The sequence below is a fragment of the Gobius niger genome, assembly GCF_951799975.1.
Source record: "Gobius niger genome assembly, chromosome: 15".
NCBI lineage: Eukaryota > Metazoa > Chordata > Actinopteri > Gobiiformes > Gobiidae > Gobius > Gobius niger.
This window is the reverse complement of record NC_136866.1, coordinates 8,824,115-8,837,814: the sequence shown is the minus strand read 5'-3', so window position 1 is coordinate 8,837,814 and position 13,700 is coordinate 8,824,115. Positions and strand designations below refer to the sequence as shown.

Here is a 13,700-nt window from a genome sequence, read left to right as displayed (position 1 = left end):
ATGCTCGTGTCAATTCAGTTCTCCATAAAGTCAGGTTTTGTTTTGCTTTTTTGTAAAGGTTTCAAACATCAACTGGGTTAGGCGTTGTAAGTTTTCACTTCAGCCTAAACCCTTTCGGTCGTGTTGTCCACAAAGAATTGGAAATGTATTTACGTTTAAAGGAATGAACAGACCGAATAAACTACTACTACTACTACATGCTGAGTGTTAAAGGGGCAAGATGCAAGTTAGCCATTTTATACTCACTACTGCCACCTCAGGTCATACGTGTAGCTGCACCTTCTATATTAAGCTCGTGCATGACGGCACTTCAGACCCGAATTAACACCTTTTTGAGTGACAGTGCAGGATTTTAGAGGCAGTTGGGGTGAACAGGTCTGGGCTCATTCTACACATTAGGACATGGCTGGAACAATAGGGGGAGGAAAATAGATGTTAGCATTTTTAAACCCCGTATAGTCCCTTTAAGAAATGAGGCCTGACTGCTTTACACTTTGACAACCTTATACAAAACGGATTTGATTGTATTCATATTTATTGTAGTTTGTTTCTAGGCTTTTATTCTACTAACAAGTCAGTTTAAAGACTTGGACTCTGTTATTTTATTTGCCACTATGTGAAAAAGCTAGTCTTGCATAAGCTTGCATAAGGATGCACTTGAACTATTAAGTGATTTACTTCCCAGAAAGGACAATAGAAGAGGTTAAACCAAAGCGCAGATCACTTCTGGTCAGCACATGGGTGAAAAAAAGTGATTCATGATAATACTTAAGGAAGATGCATGGCTGACGATAAAAGGCCTAAATCAAAATGACACAACTAGTGTTTGCCATATATTTAGTTTTAATGCAATGGTTTACAAAAAATAACGCTTTGACAAATAGTTCTATACACTCTTCTAAGTAGGCTATATTTTTAAAACTATTATCCTCTTATTTTTTAACCCCAACATTCAATGTGAGAAAATATAACCAAGCCTTTGCAAGTCAAGGCCAAACTGGTCAAGGCAGTTGGTGGACGAGTAATTGCTTTTTATTGAACGTAAACCACCGGTCTCTGACCTTAAAGGTATGGGTTGTGATGATGAGAAAGCCGTGGCCCCAGAGGAACGCTTTAACATGCTAACTTGAGTGACACAGTATTTTCAGATGGTTTGTACAAACATGCAAATGTGACGCATGACGCACTTATCCCGCGATCCTGTCAATATCTTTTCCCATAAAGTTCCTGAGAAGTTTGGACAGTGGACTTTGCGGCCTCACATCCGGCCACTGCTTCAGAAAGTTGCCGTTTCGTTTCGTGGCAGGTGGGCTCCCCCATCTGAAGTGGCTCATGCGGTACGTCCCGTCCTTGCGCTCCTGTTTGCTGTAAGACGTGTAGGACGTTTTGGAGCGCGCACCTTGAGGCGCGTCACCGTCTCGCTTCACCTTGAGTCTCCTCCGGGCCCGCTTCACTAAGCCCTCGTTCGAACCTTCTCCCTCCAGAGACGAGGAAAACACTTTGACAGGCCTGCGTTTACGGCCGGACGGCTTGCCCCAGCGGAAGTGCTCCATGGAGTAGGAGCGCCTCTCGTCACTGTGACTGCGGTCTTCGGAGGTCAGGGCATTTTGTACGAGACCGAGAGGGTCGTCCACATCGTTAACATCGGTGATTCGGGGGCTCTCGTCCTGCATATCAGACATACACATCTGAATGCATTCCTGTGCAGAGAGAAAACATCGTTATGATGACGAATTGCAGGAGTAGAGAAGGGCTGGAAAAAGTACCTCAGGCCTATAAACCAACATGTTTAAGTCGTTTAGAAGTTGACAAAAGCAGGGAACCTATTTTATTCTCCCAGGCCGGCCTTTTCTGTGATGTGCTGAGACACTTACACCTGCTACATGCCTTCTACATGGATGGTGCCTTTATGTTTGCTAAACCACTTGGGTAAAAAAGGTAAAACTCCTCAAACTCTGTTCCAAACCCGTGACTGGTTTAGTTTTTAATAGTTTGATCTGACTCTTGTGATAAAGGCCGAACAAGAAACACTTGTACAAATATATCAGTGCTTCTGAAAAAGGCTTTTTGTTCGGCTTGTCTAAAGTCCTTAAATCAGTTCACCTAAGTGGGACAACAACTTGCAGCAAAAAGCAGAACATCCTCAGAAGGGGCCTGCCTTGTATACAGTTTGAGTGATAGGGAATGGTCTGATTGCATGTGATGGATGTCATGGCTGCACTCACCAGTATGCGATGCTTGTTGCTCAGGTTGCCACAGATGGGGCTGTCCCAACACTTGGAGCCCCTGGAGGAGTGACACATGTGGGCCATTAGTGCCACCAGCAGCCAGGACGGAGACGCCATCTTCACCCCGATCCTGTCCTGTAACGCACATGGAGCTGTGTAAGACCAGCCCGCGGAAATACAGCCCTTACGTAAGCTTTAAAAAAAAAAAACAAGCCTGAACTGTGTCTGAATAATGACCGTGATGATGACGAATAGTCCACAATGCTCGAAACAGATGGTGTTTATTTACAGCACTGAATCTGAAGAGGCTTTGTCGAACATGAATGCGAAATGAATCTCAAATCTCATCAGAAAACAGCACTGTGTATTTTTTATTCGCCCATTTTTTATGACCTGGAAAAGGCGCACAAAGACCCACACTTAACTGAAATGAGAAAGGTGTTTCATCCAAAACATTAAAGGGGAAGAAGTTACTGAAATAATGCTTTGTTTAGAATTTGAATGTCTTTTACTGTTCCCATAACATGAATCCTCATGAATTTAATAGAACCGATTATTCATTTTCAAATGGTGCTTTTAGTTCTCATAAAATCTCATAGCTGCTCTTCAGGATTATGTTGTGTTTTATCAGCCACGTTTCATTGCAAGCCAGAACCAACAATTGCCTCTCAGTCAAAGAAAGGCGTCGCTAAATCTACAGTCTATATGTTATTAAGCTGTATTCCAAATAAATAGGGAAAAAAAGGCTCCTCAAGGACACTCATAAAAGGCTCTTGGCGTGGCTAATGGCATGTCCAGCGCTGGTCGATTGTAGTGAAGGAACAATGCAATCAACACCTATTATGAGGGAAAAGGCTTTACTATTTTTTATGTTCCTATGCACGAGAAACACCATTCATCATTGGCGATTAGTCAGAAATATTGCTGGCCAATAAAAGCCGTGACTTAAGTCCTTTGTTTTATTGCCAGTTTGGGCCAGCACCTTCGTCACAACTCTATCTCAAAGCCTCCAAGTACAGCTTTTACAGTTCATTCATACATCATCCTTAAAGACCTGTCTACTACCTTAGCATATGCATCGCAAATACACTATTTCCTGCTGTAAATCTCCTCTCATAGCCCGCCTCCACCCTCTTGATCATTTCAAACTACGGCTCCTTAGTGGGGTGCCTTTCTTTAAGTGGAGCTAAGTCTGGCAGAAGACTTCCCTTCTGCTCCAGCATGACTCACAGAGCTGAGCGCAGCAGTCCATCCAAAACATGATGACTAAAATCTATGAGGTGCTATTAAAACACACTTCGGGCCCTCCGATGGGGAAGATGATATGGAAAGACGTGCCCAAGAGGCAAAGAGAGAGAAAAAAGCAAATACTGTGGCGAAGAATGTGAAACAATCCACCCAAATGACATCCGGTTAGTCAGCTGCTCGCAAAGTATAGGTTCATGGTTTGCAATTTAAGTGAACCATTACTGATGCGAGGAAGCCCAATGGCTTAAAGGTGAGGAGGTGAAGAGAAACCGTGCAAAAAATTAACTAACAAAACCCTTTGTGCTTGACATTGAGAAAGAGTTCACCATTATGAAATAGCTCTGAGATACAAAGAGAAATCACGTTGCTCCACTTTTCTTGTCAATATGATCACATGACGTGCCTTTAGGCTCATTACGAAAAAGAATAAATCAAAATAATGAGCCGAAAATTAGATCACACTTTTTAGGAAACATTCGGAAGGCATTAAAGCACAAAGTCTTTCAAAACTTGACCCAAGAACAAAAAGAAAGAAAAGGCAAATGATAAACAATACCTGATGTGGTTCTGTTGTTTGCAATGATTACACCATTAGCCAACAGAAAATCGCAAAAGGACTTTGTGAAGCAGCCAAGTTAACAAACTCTTAAAAGATGTTGGAACTGTGTAAAGAGGAAATAGCACTTCAGAATGTGGCCAAAGGGAAATACAAATCAGGCATCGTTACCTTTTAGTTTCGTCTCCTCCACGGATCTTGATGGTTTCTGCTTCGCTTCCAAACTCAGCCCTGTGTCTTGTGCTCTCTGCTCCGTGTGAATGCGCTGTGTACAGACGCAGCAGTGAGGAGCGTTTTTTTTCTACTGTGCCTTCCTTTGAGGATGTCTCTCCCCCTTTTATAGCGCGCTCAAATCGTTCGAACCGGACGCTGGACCTGGGCCTTGAGGGTGTAATTGAGGTAAACACACACTGAGGAGACACTTTGTTTTCTCTATTGAAGCTAAAGCCACCTACGCTTTTTTTTTTTTTTTTTCCTTTTTCCTTTTTTAATCAATGGCTCTGCGCACGTCAGCACACAACAGGTGAGGCTTTAGAAACGTACTTGTTAACTCCTGGCCCTGGCTCACTCCGCCTTCCTCCTTCTGGTTGGCTATTCCTCTTTTTTTTCCCCTTCTTCTTTTTCTTGCTATAGCTGTATCTGTCATGTTCATTAGGAAACTGAAGTCAATCCCTCCCAAATCCCTCCCAAAGGTCACCAGCTCTCACCTCTCTGGTAGTGTGTAAATCAATCGGAGTGTAAGTTTCCAAGCCTGAGTCCCATGACTGGAAACTTCAATGGAAACACTTTAATATTGAATACGATAAATGTGCACCAAAAAATACATATTTTATTTGTTTTCTTACCATTGTTGCCCAGACGACTGGATATTAACACAAGCTTCAACGACTTCATATCAAGCACAGATTGTATATATAATAGGCCTAGGAGGATTTATTTGGACCATGCAGCAACGTAATATTGAGGAGCCTTGTGTGCGCTTTGTAAAAGAGAGAAGTCATTATATTGTATTGAGTTTATTGGATTCAATAAATCCATGAAATCATAGCAAGCAGGTACAGAGGGAACGCAAGTGATGTCACAGCATAGCAACTACGTGGCAACAGAAGGGGGGGGGGGGGTGTTTAGAGTGACGTCTACAGGTCTTATCAGTGTCTTTTTGTCCCCGTGGTGTGCAATTCAACTTCGTTTAACCTTGTTTTAAAAGTGATGGGAGAAGACTTACACTAGTTAAGACTAAGAGGATTTCCCCCCAAATGTTGCACAGTTAAAGGTTGGATGAGCGGCTGCAGGCATAAGAGCGAGCCGCAGAACAGCACGAGAAAGCCGAGAGGGCTGGGAGCATGTGGCGTCTGTACATAACACTGATTATGGAGGTTCTTTCATGTCTTTGTCAGGACCAATTAGAAACACATACAGTGTCTCTCTAACGAACACTTGTATGTTGCATAGGGCATGATCTGCATTTATGGAGCAAAACATCCATCTTTATAGCAGCACGCAGTCTGTGATGTGGCACATGTCTAAAGCAGTGGCTCCCAAAGAGGGGTCTTGAGAGGTGCTGCAGGGGGCCCCCAAAGCTTGACTGCAAAAGTACATTGAAAACATGTAGTTTGAAAGGATATGCATTTGGACAACTATTCCACTTTAAATCGGTATTTATCCTACAGTGATAGATATAGTGGAAAGAAAAAGTAAGTACACCGTTTGGAATTTCTCACATTTCTGCCTAAATTGGTCACTAAATGTGGTCTGATCTTCATTAAAATCACAGGAATAATATACAGTGTCTGCCTGAACTAATACCACCCAAACATGTACATTTTATCATTTTTTTTTGGCCATAACATGTAAACATTCACAGGAAAGCGTGGAATAAGTAAGTACACCACCTGAATCTCGCTGAACTGCACAGTTTTGTACAGAGGAATGGTTCAAGATTCATCCTGATCGTTGTGAGCGTCTAATCTGCAACAACAGAAAAGCAGTGATTGCTGCAAACAAAGGGTCAGCCAGCTTTTTAATACAGGCGTTCACTTACTTATTCTATGCATGTTGTGAATGTCTCTGGTTTTTCTGCAAAATATTGTGATTTTTTTTTCAAAACAGCCCCACACCATGATTCTCCCTGCTCCATACTTCACAGTGAACATAGGGTTTTGATGTTGTTGCTGTTCCATTTTTCCTCCACACATGACTTTGAGTGCTCCACTTAAAAATTCTGCTTTGGGTCAAACAGTCCACTGAATATTTGTCCAGTTGTGCTGTGGAGCATCTAAGAGCTCTTTCGCAAAGCAAAGGTGAATAGTTTGGGAGGAACACACAATGTCATGTGTGGAGGAAAAATGGAACAGCACACAACATCAAAACCCTATGCTCACTGTGAAGTATGGAGCAGGGAAAATCATGGTGTGGGGCTGTTTTGTTGGACAACATGCTATCATCAATAGAAAAATTAATTCACAAGTTTCTCATTCCTCTTTAGAAAACTGCTGCAGTTCAGTGAGATTCAGGCGGTGGACTTACTTATTCCACGCTCTCCTGTGAATGTTTACATGTTATGGCCGATAAAGATGTGATAAATTTAGGCAGAAATGAGAGAAATTCCAAACGGTGTACTTACTTTTTCTTGCCACTGTTTTTTTTCTTTTACATGTAATTCTAATCTGTAGAACATACACACAAAGGATTTTGCATACAGAGGCATATTTGTATTGGGGGGCCGCGAGAAATCCTCTGAATGATAAGGGGCCGTGATGATCCGGACTTTGGGAATGGCTGGTCTAGACTGAGGAAACATTGAACTTTACAGATTGGAAAGAATTCAGTAATTGACCCATAAAAGCCGGACACATTCCTACTGTTATTACCCGGGTTGACATTGAGTATGTTATATGATAGTGATGATAGTTATTTTACAAATATTTGATGACATAAAGCTCCCAAATTTCTATACAGTTGGCTAATAATGTGCAGAGTAGCTTGAGTAGCTTAACAGTCATGTTACTTTAAAGTAGCTTTACTAAAGTAGGAGTAAAAATTATCAAAATAATTACTCAAATGAATCTAAAAAATGGTGATAGTGTGTTGGCTGGCAAAAATTAATAATAAGTTTGGAGAAAATATACATAGAATTTTAAAGGTTTCAATGAATGAACATGGGTATATTTTGACAACATGAAATATTTACTCATGAGTAAAAGAGTAACCAAATGCTTTGCTCAAGTAAGAGTGCTGTTACTACAACATTATATTACTATGTGAGAAAACTCCCCGAACATGTACAAGCACATGTACGCAAGTAAAAGTGAAAACTACCCTTCAATGATCAGGAACTTTTCACTACCTTCACTACGAAATGTAAATAATCATCATTTTCACAGCCTTTATATGATGTGTCTGAATGGAGGTCATGGTTGTGCCTGCTGACCTTTTTTCTTTGTTCATAGCTGAAGTTGACAATACAATGTTGCTATTGGACAGTCTCAACATTTCTAAATGACATGTGGACACTTATTATTAAGTTATTTGGGTAAAAAAAGAAGGGGGTCGAGTAAAGGTTGCTCTCTATTTTAGCCCCAACAGCATTCTCAACATGCTCTGTTCATATCACCTTCAAATTATCCCGAAAGCTCCTCATCCGTTCCATGTATTTGAGCTTTAAGTAGCATAGATAATGTCTGTTGTTCTCCTCGTCCTGTCTCGCTCAAATGTCATGTAGCCACAAAGGGCAGAACAACAATGTCTCTGTTGTTGTATATTCTGTGAAAGGAACTTGTTTAATCACGTGACATGTCCCGGTTCCCAGAAGTGAAGTTTACTATCTGCGTTTAATCTGTCTTTCAAGCTAAGGCCAGCGGTTTGATTCCGGCTCTGACAAATGCATGCTGCTGTTGTGTCCTTGGTCGGGACACTTAAGCAGCCTCCACTCACAGTATACAAGTACAGTCCAAGAATACTAATCCAAGAGCCACTGCAACTGCTAGAGAACGCCACCAGTGAAAATTGTGGTAGTACTCTAATAATACACTGATAAACTAGCTAGTTGAGGAACAAGGTAGTTAAACGTTTTGTCTTTGATCATGATGATAGTAAAAGTTGTATTTGTTTTTGAAATTGAAATATGTCCCGTAAAAGCCTTGCTGTGTGTCTGCCTTTTCTCACACGAAGTTGGCGACGGTTTCACTTTACGACAAGAAATGGAGCCCTTCATGTTGATCTGTCAAAGATCCTCCCCAGAACCGCTGAAATACAGGCAGAACCCGGTCCAGCCCCAGGTGATATACCGTCATTGGACAAGCAGTAAAAGACAAGGATTTAAACTTTTGCAGAAAACATATTACGGGGTGGACACATTAATAGTGTTTTGGGAGTCAAAATCATGTCCCATTTTACAAGATGGTACCGCATACCAGTGCAGACCTCAGGGTTAAGCTCTTTCTAATGACATAGTTTATGGCAAAAAAATGTTGTTAAGTACAAACTAAACAGTAACTTCTCCAATTTCACTTTGCTTCCATTGCACACTTTACAAACAAAGCAGTTTCCAAAGTTCCACGGTGCTAGATGAGTGCTTGAAATGAACACATCCATGTTTATTGTGTGTTAGAGACTGTTTGTATTATTAGTGGTGCAGATATGAAATAGAAATGTGTTTGCGCTGTGGCCTTTTATTGTTTGAGTCGAAAATCTGCGCCAGATTTTTACATGTGCAAATGCTTAGTAAATCAGGCCCCGAATACAATCCCATAGAATATTTCCCCTTATGAAATATTTGACCTTCCAAGTATCACCAGGCCTGTATAGAGGTGTTTTTAGGCTACCTGCCCTACTCTCTGAGCGCCAAAACTGCATTACTAAATTAAGATGAATGAAATCTAAAATGGCGGATGACCCTGAGCACCCCCTGAAGAAGCCCAAGTATGACCACATGCACCGCAGCTGGGAAACAACTATAGTACATAAAACACAGATTTTATCTATATCCATTTATTGATTTGTTTCAGGGACGCTGCATTTTAATCAACAAGGATATTTTTCCCAGGGCAAAATATCGAGTAAATCATCCAGCTTTGAGGCTATTATATACTGCACATTTTACTTATTGTTTGGAAGTTTTGGCCAACAATGTGAGAGAGTTCATAAAATCAAAACTATTAACCTCTTAACCGCCACCTGAACCGAGCACATTTTCTCCAGTGGGTTAAGAAGTGAAATTCGCAGACCTTATGAAAGTACAAGCACTTACTGTAGTGCATAAAGCAAACTCAACTTTATCCTTCCTTTTGCCAGAACGACCCAGAAGCAGATGGGCCTCTCCGGTGTCAGGCTGTGCAGCTCCATGGAAGACAATCTAAAGAATCATACCAATGTGTTTCGATTTAAAAGACTATTCAAAGACACAACATAATATTTTTTTGGTGTAAGCGCTCAGTCATACAGGAGTTTTCCATCATAGATAAAGGTTCTTAAGCCAGCGTCATCTGTAGTGTATATAAAATACTCTCAACTTGTTCAATGACCTTTTTTATTGTGTAATGCTGCAAATCTTATTTACAGAACCGGCGGTCTGTTAAAGAGCGTATACCAAGTATCTGTGAGCAGATTTGTTGATACTGTTGGCGCTGTTTAGTAGACTAATATATTAAGATAACAATGAAAACAGCTCTGTAAAAGTCTGACTTGGGGTTAGGAGTATCAGATCAGAATGGCAGATTATGTCCAGACTATTATGGCACAGAAGTACTCGCTGTCGAATAGCGCTTGGGGCTGTGTTGTCAAAACGGTTATGTATTGTAGAGTGACTATGAAAATAAACCACTTTTTTTTTTTTTCTTCTTTTTGCTGTGTTTTTTAGCTAATGTTGGTAAGGCAATGCTTGATAGTTCTACCTAAAATGGCATTCAGTTTTGATCATTCCATTGCTGGTAACACTTTGTAATAACTAAACCTTATTTAGCCTTAATAAATGATGAGTTAGCACTTATTCACAATTCATCATGAATAATAAATTAGTTTAGTGTGCCCAAAGTACCTCCTGCATCTATATGGCACTATGTCTCTTTTTCCACCCTGGGCCTATACTATAAGATGATCTGATGTAACCAGGTGCTGCTTAACTGGGGACAATTGTTCTTGACTAATGTAATGTCGGTATACACTAAGCATACTGACACTGTGGCTGCTAAAGGTTCCCCGACACGTGTTCCACTTCTATAAACTTATTTATTTGCCTCAACAACCCAATATCCACATCCACAAGAGACACGGTCAAGAAGAATTGTCCCCAATTAAGCAGCACCTGGTTACATCAGACCCCGCCTTACAGAGGCCCAGGGAGGAAAAAGAGACACAGGGCCATATAGAGGCAGGGGTAAAATAACAGCGACGAATCATAAATGGCTCCTACAAACTACTTAACAATGAGTAAGTGAAGTATGTGAAGAACTATTCGTGATGAGTTTGGCATTACCTGTCGTAGTTAAGTAGTTAGTACATGCTAGTCACAGTGTTGGGCAAGTAACTTTAAAACTGCAATATATTCTGTATTACTAGTTACAGCTATAAAAATGTAATATGTTTGTATTATACATTACTGTTTCAAAAATGTAGCTGAGTTACACTACTTTGAGTTACTTCTGAGTTACTTTTGGCAAAATATAAACCAAAAATAGTAGTAATGCCACCGAGCAAAAGTGCAGTCAGAGATTTCCTTTTCCTTCACTTTCCCCCCATTCTCTCTGTTTGTTGTTTTGACCACGTTAGCTAAACACAACATTAAACACCATTGTCTGTTATTTGGGGGGAGTTGGGCTTTTTTCGTTCATAAGTTTAAATGCACTTGTAACTCGACTTACTTGAGTTGTAATGACTAATATATTTTATGGTATAGTATATAGTTATATGTGTAGTAATATGTGTAAGTAATATGTTGTATTCCTTAGATACTGAATAGAGTAATATATCTTTGTAACTAGTTACTTTTGTAATACATTACCCCAACATTGTTCTTTTATTAACCTCTTGCCCACCGCTTTAACCAACTGTATTTTCTTCAGTTCGGCTTTACCCAAATCTAAAAGCTTCTCAACTGGAGTTTACAGCCTATAGGCCAGGGTAGCACCTCATTTGAAAGCTAAGATCTACAGAACTTTTTTGTTTCGTTGTCACCGCATTTTTGTCACATTTTGGAATCGTTTTCGTCTCTTGTTTTTGTTGTTTGTTGTTGCTTTCTTCATCGCTTTGTTGCTCTTTTGTGGCTTTTTTGTAGCTCTTTTTTTTCCCCATCACATTTTAATTCTGTTTTTGTCACTTCTTTATTGTGTTTTTGTAGCTCTTTTGTTGCTTTTCTTTGGTCACTTCTTTGTTTGTATTTTCATCCTCGTTTTGTCACTATTTTGACGTGTTGTTCAAGAAGCTTTTAGATTTAGGTAAAGCCGAATTGGAGAAAATATGCTCGGTTAAGGTGAGGGTTAAGAGGTTAAAGCTTTATAAATAAGGTGTAGCCATTATAAAGTGTTGCCAAATCACTCTACCCTCCTGTGAACTACAATGTAAAAGGTTAGACCGCAGGCCCAGATAAAGACTGAAAATATCTTGTAAATTATAACCGTACTAAATGTCGTTGACCCAAGTAAATCCCAACCAGCTTTCCACATCATCAGTACACCTTAACCTTAACCTCATCATGTGTGCTGTAAATTACCGCGCTTTGAAATCACAAGTGAACCAGTGCAAACACATGTGGAGTCGAGAGTTGTCTAATGATTTGAGGAGGGACCTGCTGCCTGAATAATGCTTTTGTTTTCGCTCTTCACCGAGTACAGAAGTCTCCAAGGTTTTAGCTTCTTCTTCACTTCTGTTTGCAGGTCCGATCAATACTGAACCCTGTAACAAAGCAAAGTGTTGTTACTGGGCAGCTCCTGGAGAAAGAATCTGACTCATTACTTTTTTTGCGATCAAAGAGAGCGCATGCCCCATGGCAGTGACGAAGTGGCATTTCTGTTATGTTTATGGCCGCACTTTTACGTTGCTTTTGGAGTGTATGAATCATCGGCTAATTTTAGAACTCTGCCATTTATAACCAGCCGCTGTGCAGGTCTCTAACGCATACAGCTGACTATTAGGAGGTATGTTTGATCAGTTTGACGATCAATATGGAGCCGCTTGTACATGCAATCAACAGATGCTTTATAGATGCACCACTAACACTAATATAAGTTCTCTTTTCTGATCGACAAAGTAAAACACAGTAGATTGTGAGGGGATGATGAGTGAATAACGGGACAGACTAAAAACTAAAAACTAAAAAACTAAATGAACAATGAGATAATCTTGAAGTCGTATATCTTCTATTTAATTATGTTAGATCGGCCCCTATAGCTTTAGTCTCTGATGCCTGAGGACCACCCACATTTGTCCTTCTGCCCCACCTTTGAGTGATAAATGTGCCGCTCCGAGACCATTTCTGCTGTTTGAATTGTACAAAAAAACATTGTGTGATAGTAAATTTTGTCCCATTGCTTTCTGTGGGTTTCGTCATCACTACTGTCCCGCACTTTCATGTGGTGGTTACAGATCCGCCAGTGTTATTCCTTTTACATAACATGACAAATTCTGGATCACTGTGGGAACTATTTTACAAGCTGTACTCCATATTGCACAAACCATCAGGCTGCACTTTCACATACTAGCCTCCCGATCCCTACATCCTCGTCTCTTCATTCCTTGGTCTCTGGACTTGTGACCTGCATGATCATTTCAATTGGGATCTTGCTGGCCGGGATTGTTGCCCCCTTCAGCGTCCACACGTGCCTCTCTGAGTCTCTGTGACATTTTGGAGGCTGATTAAATTTGCTGAAAGATGTTCCTGATGTCCCAGTCTCCTAAGCAATACTTTTGAAGCGCTGAACTCGGTCACACTGTTTTTATTTGCATCGTTTGATATAAGCTGGTTTATTTGATAGTTTTATTTGCTGGGAAAGTATAGAAGTGCGGGGGATTCTGGTCACATATGCAGCTTGAATCAATCATCTCGCCAGATCCAATACATTACCTTTGCCTTGACTCAAGAATATATCCCAGTATTTCATCAATGCTGTTGGCTTTCTGTCTGTAGCTGGTTTCCAAACCCAGCTCTACACGTTTACATGTCTATAAGAGTCTACTGAGATTGTGCTTATAGGATTTTATGTAGAATGTCTGCAGAAATTAGCCCAGATAATGAAGATGGTGCCTTCCCTCGATAACTGCATCAGTGTAAAGATCCCTCCAGCACAACATCAGGGAAGACACAATGCACTCTGACAGTGAGTATTTGCTCCAATGCATATAGGCCCGGCTAGCCAAGACTACATACTTTTCCTCATTCAGATGGACATGATTGATAGTCAAATTAACCAAACATGATGGCATACACAAGTGCAAAGAAATGAAGAGACAAACAAACAAAAATAGCTATAAAACAGTTAAACCGAATCAACAAGTGAACCGCTCTTAGTCAGAGGTGAGGAGAATTTTTAGGATAAAATTGTTAAAACTAAGCAAAAGGCCCCTTGGATAAATGAAGATTCGGTCCGGGCACATAAAAGGGAGTGCCGGAGAGCTGAACGAACATGGCGCAAATCAAAGCTTCAGGTACATTATGAAATTTACAAAGAAAGGTTACA

The 13,700-nt window shown here is 40.5% G+C and overlaps 1 protein-coding gene across 1 annotated transcript; it reads right to left on the bottom strand.

Annotated features, from left to right (window-relative positions):
- Positions 1-833: 833 nt before the first annotated feature.
- LOC306974969 (pro-opiomelanocortin-like) lies at positions 834-2,402 on the bottom strand. Its single transcript, XM_079572375.1, has 2 exons — positions 2,226-2,402; positions 834-1,700 (listed from the first exon to the last, which is right to left on the bottom strand). Exons 1-2 carry the CDS (start codon positions 2,343-2,345, stop codon positions 1,188-1,190), a joined length of 633 nt encoding a protein of 210 aa, XP_079428501.1. The 5' UTR covers positions 2,346-2,402; the 3' UTR covers positions 834-1,187.
- Positions 2,403-13,700: the final 11,298 nt, after the last annotated feature.

Coding starts and splice junctions, on each gene's coding strand:
- LOC306974969 (XM_079572375.1), bottom strand. CDS start 2,345: ATGGCGTCTCCGTCCTGGCTGCTGGTGGCACTAATGGCCCACATGTGT. Junction 1,701..2,225: donor GCAACAAGCATCGCATACTG/GTGAGTGCAGCC, acceptor CTCTCTGCACAG/GAATGCATTCAGATGTGTAT.